The following is a 9513-nucleotide window of genomic DNA, read 5'->3' as shown; positions in this document are numbered from 1 at the left end:
TGGACACTGATTTGGCAGTAATAGCATGACAGCTAAGCAAAAGATACCAGCCCCAAAGTTAGCTGAAGATATGTCAGTTCTTCCAGAGATTTGCCTTGAAGAGCTTGAGGGAACGTTTCTATCTATGTATGCATCTCCTAGCTAGGGAAATGATTTTATTTTGCATGTGTATGGCTTTTCCTGCTGTTTTTCATCTCAGAATAAACGGCAGAGCATGGGTGGGCAGCACTGAGTCAGTGGCTGAAGAGTGAATCGGTAAACGGGTAGTTTCTCTGGGAAAAGTTATCATCCAGCATCATCTCAGTGCAGAGATGTGTGGGTCTGAGGTCGTACTCTCTGCATATGGACACATTTTCATCTTGCCTGCTGAAAACTGCACTATGCAAGAGCAGGATGTTACTGCGATGAGAAAATATTAGGAGCTTTTTGGAGACTAAAGGTGAAGAAAGACAAGTGAACAGTCTTCAGATACACCAAAGGCTGCAGCAGAGAGGTGGGGAATGAGCTGTACCCCATGTCCCTGGGGATACGATGAGACGGCATGGGCTTTAATTACAGCCAGGGAGATTTTTGGCTGGCCATCAGGGAAAACTCTCTGATGGGAAGGACAGGGAAGCGCAGGAAGGGATTGCCTGAGGAGAGCAGAGCCTCTGTCGTTGGAGGCCTTTAAGAAAGGGGTAGACAAGCATCTGTCAGGAAGGCTTTAGACAGAGCTGATCCTGCCCTGAGGCAGCAGCTGGCTGGGTTGACCTCCTGAGGCCCCTTCCAACACCAGTTTATATTATCTCTCCTGACAACAGCCCCCTACCTTAGCCCTTGGTATGCTATATCTTGAGCCTTCTTTCTGGCAGGGAAAGCAGACACAAAAGACTGCATTTTTTAAAGTAGAGCCAGGATTTGTACCTGTGTATTTGATGTTCTCTTTTAAAGCCCTTGAAGTCACCCCAATGTTTCTATTTAAAACCTCAATAATTTACAATGTTAGGGTGCATGTTGCATATAATTGTTGTTGTACTAATCTAGTCCAATTTGTCTTCCTTTCTAAAGTTAGCTGCAAAGTGGCCACCAGGCATCACAAGCACTGCACTGGAAGAGACCATCTATTGAGTACAGGGTCCTGGAACCACGGGCGGATAAGTGATGTAGGTTAGATCCTGAATGGGGAGAGACTGTCCATTCTGCATGCTCCAAACATAGTCCCACAGCATTTTCTGTTAAGCTTAAGACCTTGGCATCTAAAGGCTTACACTACGCAAATCATAGTTGCTTAAGGAAAAGAAAATAGATGAGATTACGGACCCAGGACCTGGGTACCAACAGCTAGGTCAGGTAGTGTTTGTAACCAGGTTAACATAATAAACTGCAGATGTGGTAATTCTGCATCCCACAGATCAGGTCACTTTAAACCTCTTTTAGTCACGAACTTGGCAAGCCTAGTTTGAATGTTCTTCATTGGAAGATTCTCAAGGTGTTAAGAATATTTGCAACGTCTCCATTGACTTTCAGCTTTTCTTTGAGGGGTTATTTTTAATGCACAATAAGTAGCCAAAAGGAGACCAAGTCCCTGCAGGGATGAGAAAAAAGCACCGGTTCCTCTTCTCGCAAAACTGCAGGTATTTTGGGCACTGGTGTGCAGTGGAAAAACTCTTTGGTTACAGCTTTTTGTGCTCAGCCCCTTTTCAGTTTCCTACATCCCTACCTCCATGACAGGCTTCGGTAGGGAAACATCGTATTGATTGTGATGCAGGCAATTAAACGGTGTTAATGAAGTTCAAACAAGTGTTATCATAAGCTTGGCAGCATGGAGAGAAATGAAAGGTCAGCCACAGCCCTTTGTCATCTTTTCAGTGTGGTGTTGAATGCTAATGAGACAGTCCCAATTAGAACAGGCTCCCCTTTGTATTGCTTGGGGATTGCATCAAATGCTCCCAAGTTCTCCAGATTTCTAGGCTCAAAGGGGACATTTGAAGTAAACTTGAAAAGATGCAGATCAGAAGCTGCTCTAATGTAAATTCAGCAAAGCCTATGGAGTTTTACTAACAAAAGTCAGATGAGAATCTGGTCTACCATTCCCATTCTTTTCCCCTTTATTCAAAAGACTCAGATAATGATAATTGAAAAGCCTCCACCTTGTTTTAGAACTAGTCTGGCTCCTCATGGCTTCAATAAAAGCCAAATAGTCTGTCCTCATTTCCTGGGTTAATTCTCCTGCCTCAGTCAGGCCTCATCTTCTGCTGCAGGAAACCCAACTTGTGGCTGCACCTAGATACTTTTTAGCTATGTGTTTTCACAGTGAAAGAGCCCTGGGTGTGTAATTTGAATGCTGAACCTGTTTTTCCCAAAAGTCAGGATTTCTCAGTGGGTTTGTTTCAGCAGGCAAAGTCCACCTCTGCTTCCAACAGTGTTAAAAAAGCACTGTTGAAATCAAACTCCTAGTTGACTACCATGTGGAGGTAGACCATTGATCAGGCCAGAATCTGTAGCTATTCCCTTCCCAATGTGCATTCACACTCTAAAGAGGTAGAAAACTAATCTTTGAAGGATTGGAAGTATGTACTTTCACCTGTGCCTGCTTCTTGCGCCAAGGTCATTCCCTGCTTTGATTTTCATGACTCCTAAAAGCACACTCCATGCTCAGAAATGAGGAGTTGCAAAGGGAAGGCTTGGAGTAACCCAGTTCAGCTACTATTTCAACAGGCCTGTTAAAAGACGGGAGAGCACCTTCAGGTAGGGTCACAATCTACCACTGCCTAATTGCCCTCTTACAGTTTCTTCTTCATCAAAGAAGTTCATTTGATTTCAGGTTCTTCTGATTTACTCAACCACTTCTTAAACTCCCCAACTGAAATTCTTTTTATCGTATGATTTGCTTTTTGAAGAAGTCTAGTGGTCTTGAAGGATACTGTCTCCAGCTGATGCTGACTACAGAAACAGCTCCAACCAGCCTTTGGATTTGGAATAACCCCCTCAAAGTACAGTTGCAGAATGGAGAAAAGGTATTCAGGGTAGAACTGAAATTATATTTTATTCATCCTTGATGTGTTTTTTCTTTGATCTTCTGCAGCATCCAGGTGCCACTGCCTTGAGTCAGTGGAACTGACACATGGTGTTTTTTCTTTGATCTTCTGCAGCATCCAGGTTCCTTGAGTCAGTGGAACTGACACATAAAAATATAAGCAGGACAGAAGCTCTAACCATATTCCAAAACCCGCAGCCTCCCCTTGGGCTTCAGTTCAAATTGTCAGACATCAGTGCGGATAACAACGCAGCACATGCTGGGTACAGAAATCCAGTGCTGTTTACTAGCAGCAGGAGGTGTTATGTACCTCATTTGCAAACCCAGTTGTTCGGGAAAACTTCCAGGGAAATGCAGCACCTATTGCTGAAGATCACTGGGCAACAGGATTTAGCTCCAAAAAGTTGTAAGGTGAAATCAGTACTGGAAAAAAACAAATGGAAACAGCAGCCTTCTGTGTACCCAGGAAAAAAGGTGTTGCATGAGGATATACCCTGCTCTCCATCTATGTACCTCAGTTTGTCACTCAAATGTATCTTCTCTAAAGATAAAAAACCAACCAGAGTCATGTGTAAAACAAAGTATTTGTTCACAGAAACCAACCACCCACTCCGCACAAGGTTCCTAAGACACCACTAGAGTATGACAAAAAACCAACCAGAGTCATGTGTAAAACAAAGTGTTCACAGAAACCAACCACCCACTCCGCGCAAGGTTCCTAAGACACCACTAGAGTATGAGAACTTTGGGTCACTGTTGGTGCAAACTTGATTTCTAAATGAATCTCAGACACCTCTCTCCCCATATCCAGGTCAATCCAACAATCAACCTCAATACATACTAAGAAAGTTGGACACGGTACCAGAAGTAGGTCATAATTAAGCAAGGTAGCTTGTAAGAGCCTTACAGGTTGCCTAGAAACGACATTTGCAGAAGTGTTTAACCACATCTAAAAATAATTGTCCAGACAAATCAGAGACCAATGGGAGCATTATTGTAAAAAATGTCACCTCATGCCGACTTGGGGACAGAGCTCTTTGATCATCCATGCTCTTTTCACATAATGAGAGAAAAGCATCCCTACCAAAGGAAATACCATGGTTTACAGCGCAGTGTGCCTGCTGTGGCAGAGGTCTCATATAACCGGTGTAGTATCAATTTTAGACAGTGCCTACATGAAGTCATCCAGACAAATCATGGCTTAAAACTGGATGGCACTGTACAGGAATGATCTGTAAGATAAACCCATCCTTGTATTTACAGAGTAGTAATCATTCTCCATCTGTGCAGTTCCCAAATCTGTCAATAACACCAGGCAAGCGTAGCATATTGGAAAACAAAGCACGGATCAACTTCTGCAAGGCTTGCTCTCCCGTGGAAAATCTTGCAGAAACCGAGGCAATAGCTGTCTTGGTTGTATTCCCTGTAGAGTAGCTTTGCCAGACACTGACTTTCAGTGCAGTAGCCTGAACAGCACAGCTACGGGTCTTGCAGATGTGGATAAAATGCTTGGAAAGACCTCTGACCTTTCAGAAAATACCTGCAAGAGCTTCAGTCACCAGCCTGTCAATCCTATGGCATCTCATTCACAGAAGAGCCTCCAAGGAAAGCTACTGGGCTCAGAATAAGGGCAGACAATTGTATGAACCTTGGGACTGAGATAGTGTGGGGACTGTCACAATGATGCCAAGAACAACAAACCACTTCTGGTCTGTGTGGAAAGACTTAGAAGCCCACGTACTTCACAGGACTCAAACACATCACCTCCCCTTCCTTCCACCCTCTATCACTTCTCAACAGTTTCTCCTCAAGAGAAACAATGATGGCAAACACCTTCAGTTCACACCTCTAATTAAATTTCCACCTCTTGCTGCAAGGCATGTAGGAATAAAAGATTAACACAGAGCTTTCTACTTAGGCAATAACCAAAGAAAGAAGCCTGGACACAGCTACCAAAGGCAACACTGATGATGCCTTCTACCTCCATCCATTGTATCGCTTGCTTATGTCATTCCTATTTCTTGAGCTACAACTCACCTTTCCACCCAGTTTTTGTAGCTAGGGATGTCCTTGGCGTAGAGAAGCTTGTTAGAGGGTGAGTCTTTGCCCAGACGGTGTTCTGAGGTTGAACAGGAGTCCATGAAAGTCTGAGCCACTACGGAGAGGCAGGCATCTGTGATGCTGTTCTTGTGGATGTCGAAGACAAACTGCGGGTTCTTGATCATGTTAACCCAGAACCGTAACGGCAGGCTGCAAGAGGGGTAGGAGGGGTGGAAGAGGTGAGTCAGTCAGTGCAGAGTTCACAGGCTTTGTTGTGTAAGGTTACAGTGGTAAATGTGGATGGAAATCAATGGTCATGGTGTGGAGATAAGGATTCTGGGATAAGCTTTGATACACTACAAATTGCTCCCCTAAAGGGCTCTAGGGATAGCAGTGGAGTCACCTTGGGAGCGGCTTTTGTCCCTGTTATCCTTACAAGCCAGATTTTGTCAGCCTTAAAGTCAATGCCATTTTATTGAAGTTGCACATAAATTAATGGGAGTATAACTGAGGTGATGAAAATTACTTCTGACTTCCCCATGTTAGGTTGCAATGTAAAGTTGCACCCGTTGGCTGCTTCATCAGATGAGGATAGGCATTGCATCCTCAACATTTATGGTGAACAGTTGTCGTTGAGGGACTTGGCTTTTAGCCCTCATTGCAAAGCCATGGGAAGAGAGGTAGACAGAGCTCCCAGGTTGAGACTAGGCATGTTAGTGGCATGTACTGCGTGCTGCGGACACCGTGTACTGTCACGCTCCACAGCTTAAGCCCAAGCACCACTTATGATCCCAGCACACCAGGCATGAAGCAGTTGTTACGTGACAGGGAAAACCCTGCTGCCTCAAGGGAAGAAAGGAACTGGGAAACAAGTGTTGCAACCTTTGAAATGAAACTATGTCTGCCCTAGCCATGGAAATGTTATTCCAATTGCAATCCAAAGCCATTCCCCTCCCCTCCCCCCCCCACCTTTTTCTCAAAAGAGCAGTTCGTTTGTATGAGATGCCCTCAGGTATCTACCTCCAGCCTTTGCCTCAAGCCTTTTTGTCAGGGTAAATGCATTCATATGAGCGTGGCCTAGGAGCTGTGATGTGTCATTGATCACAGAGTCAGACTCTTGTCTCTCTGTCAGGTGGACTGTTAAGTCTACCTTCAGTGTCTGCACCTTCCCAAGAGGAAGTTATTCTTCAGCTGAACAAATTCACCTGATGTTCAGGCTAAACTCCCCAGTTCCTCAGTTCCTTCCATTTGCTCGTTACCCCCATGTGTTCACAGCACCATAAAAAATTAATCTCCAGGTCTGATATTTTTTGGTTAACAGCAGGCAGTTTAGCATGCCCTGACAGAGAGATGACACCACGTTTTCCTAAACCATTGTGTGTTCTCATGAGCCATCAAAATCAGAGAGGAAATGCAAGGAAAACCTCACACAGGTAATCCTAACAGCCAAGCAGCCTCCAAGGAAGGGGCAGAAGGTCAGGAGAAGCAGGAGATGCTGGCAATGAAAGCTGATGGGAGTTGTGGGAGGGAAACATTTTAAGCTGGGAATGGAGGGTTCACCTTTTGGGAGATGAGGTGGATGAGTGAACTGTGCAGAACTTCTGCAGGTGTTTGGATGGCAAACACAGCCACAGCGAGGACGAGAAGAGCGTGCAGGTAGGCGTGCCTGAGTGTGTGCACGGGTGTGGGGAGGGGCTGGGGGGACGATGTCCCTAGCTGGGAATAATGAAGCCCATGATGTGACTTTGAGTTAATTTAATCTGATTGAACAGATTTCTTCATACTGCCCCTTTTCCCACATACACACACACTCTGCCTTCCCCCCTCCCCTCTTAAATAAACCTCCTGCTCATTTAGTCTGAGTGGCTGCAATCAGCCTTAGATTAGTGCCGCAGATAATGTTAATAATATGCTAATGTTTCATTAGTTGAAAGCCTCTTTGGTGCATGGGGTTTCTTTTTTTATGTCACTGCGCTGTGACGATCTGCCATCAGCATGGCTGGTAAAAGGAAAAAATGCATGAGCTGGGAGCCCCATGGCTCTCCTCTGCCGTTCCTTTTATAGTCCCTCTATTTGCACAGGAGAAGAGGAGGGAGCAATTCCCCAGGGGACTCTTTCCAACAGGGAGACTCAGCGGAGAGGAGCCACAGAGATCTTTTCTCTCCACCGGTCCTGTTTTTTCCCCGCTGTCCCATTACACGTACGAAGAGGGGCTGCTACCCAGCAGCTAGAGCAGGGGGCTGATGTCAGACTTTGTCACTCGCTCTGAAGGAGACTCACATCCAGCTCCAGATCCTTTAAGTGCATAGCAGCATTTGGGATGCTCTCCTGGCCTCCAGCTGAGAGCCCAGGAGCGTACAAGTCTCCTGTGGGTGCTGCACATCCCCTGTGGATGTCTGCGATACCTTAAAATATCTCACATGGCACTAGAGGCCTATGTGTGGGCAAATAAATGGAGCTCTACCCCCCTTCTGACTATAGGGGGAATTCAGACACCCAGTCTAGATGAAGACAGTTGTGCTGAATGCTCTCCCGTGCCTCCCTAGACATTCCTATGGGCTGGGACACTGCAGCAGCTAAATACATCACCATTTTCCCTCCTATATCCTCCTGAGGTACCTCATAAATACTGCCATCCCCATGCAATACAGGGAAAATTGGGACCTGTTTAGCCAAAGCACTCTATCCTTCAGAGCATCCTTTGGATTCTGGGATCTTGTGACTTCCCTATAGGCTTGGGAAGACTGACCCTGCTGCTCTGAACACCACAGCAAGCTCCTCAGCCTCCCAGCAGCCAGATCCCAGACCACAAGTCCCTCTTCTCTCTTTCCAGACCAGGACCTGGTACTGAACTGTACTGGGATGGGTGTCTCACTTACCAATTGCTTTTCCAGGTGTGCCGCACGTGGGGGTCATGGATGTTGTGCTTGTCAGCCTGCTCATCCAAGAAGTCGAACATATATTTGATAGCCAGGGGAAGCGCACTGCCACGGTGAGCAGTGCTGAAGATGGTCTCAAAGAGGTCATCTACAAATTTCTGGAGGGTCCCCTGTTGGCAGAAGGAAGGAGAGAAGAATGTGAGATACCCAGTGGGAAGAGGATATTGAGTTTTGGTACTCCACTGAAAACCGAGTATGTCTGTGAATCAGGCCCAGAACGTGCGATTGAAAAAGTGAGAGATGTCTAATATCTGTTACAGGCGACATGAGTTGGAAATTTCAATACAGATGTCTTTAAGCAGGTTTCCACTGAAGTTTCTCTTATTTGAGTCCTACCCTCAACTGCTTTAGTGCATGTATGAGACAAAACGTAGCCATTTTCTATGATGGCTTTCATCCAGGGCCAATTCTTAAGCTGGGAATAGGAGTCAGATAGCTGTAGAGCAGAGCAGAAGGTTTCATTGAGACAAATGGGACAAGAGTGCCTGCAGAGACATGGCTGTTTTATGTGTGAGTAGTATAATAAACAACACAAACTTCCTCTTAATCCCCAAGAGGCCTCCTCATTTTTTACTACCCATTGGCATGGGACTGAGGCAAACCCTAGAAGAAATGCATGGATGTGTCAGGTACTGCTCTGCAGACCTCAGTAATGTCCACTGCAGAGACTGCAGAGGTCTCTTTATGCTCCCCTGGAAGGAGAATCCCAGATCCTGTGCTTGGAGAACCACCCTGGACAAGCCGGTGACAACAGTTGACCTTTAGCAAGAAGGTGAAGAGCTGGAATACCAAAGGGTGACCAAGCCTGGAGAAGGGGGCAGTTGAGGAGCTGTGATAATCAGATGAGCTGCAGGCTGGGTTTGGGGATGAACCAGGCAAGGCACGCTATCCCTGCTGAATGGAGAGCTCTAGCCCGTGTTTGAACCTCTGCTCTGCCACCAGAGCTTCATAGGCGTTTGTATCTGAACAAACCATACAGCTGCTAAAATAACCAAAAAGCAATCAGATCTCCAACAAATGTTTCCTGATATGCAAGATTTCCTCTTCTGAAAAATAAACCCCTCCCCTTTCTCTGCAGACTCAGGAAATAAATTCTCCTTACTAGAAACGAAGCACCAGGTTCCACCAGAGTGGCTCAAGTTTACATAGCGCTAACAAATGCCTAATTAGAAAGCTGGTGTCTCTTTCTGATTCACCACTTGATTTATCCTTCGGGAAACAAACAGGGGTACCTTTTGCTTGTGTGAACTCCTACAGGGTGAATAAATCCCTGCAGCACATGTCTGACTCAGAAAGGACCCCGGAGGGGGATCTGACATGGAAGAGCTGCCCTCAGGTTCAGTTTCTGGAGGGAATTATTTCTCTGCATGCTCACCCACACAAACACAAAGAAAACCTCTGAGGCTTTTAGGCAAGAAACTCTAAGTCTCAGAGGTCAGGGATTTACCAGAATAAAAGTCATTGTCAGTTTAACTAAGTATTCCCTGGGATTGTATTACCAGCAATTGCACTCTCTCC

General features: G+C 45.7%; 1 protein-coding gene across 1 annotated transcript in view; it reads right to left on the bottom strand.

The window, feature by feature from the left end:
* The window catches only part of PLXNA4 (plexin A4), a 454140-nt gene that overhangs the window by 5685 nt on the left and 438942 nt on the right, over positions 1–9513 (bottom strand). The window contains exons 28-29 of the mRNA XM_009648415.1: positions 7936–8105; positions 5054–5266 (exon numbers count right to left, since the gene is read on the bottom strand). Of these exons, the coding sequence (XP_009646710.1) occupies positions 5054–5266; positions 7936–8105 (383 nt within the window). The remainder of the gene's footprint in view (positions 1–5053; positions 5267–7935; positions 8106–9513) is intronic.

The sequence above is a fragment of the Egretta garzetta genome, unplaced genomic scaffold, assembly GCF_000687185.1.
Source record: "Egretta garzetta isolate BGI_Z169 unplaced genomic scaffold, ASM68718v1 scaffold260, whole genome shotgun sequence".
Lineage (NCBI taxonomy): Eukaryota > Metazoa > Chordata > Aves > Pelecaniformes > Ardeidae > Egretta > Egretta garzetta.
This window is presented reverse-complemented; position numbering and strand designations above follow the sequence as displayed.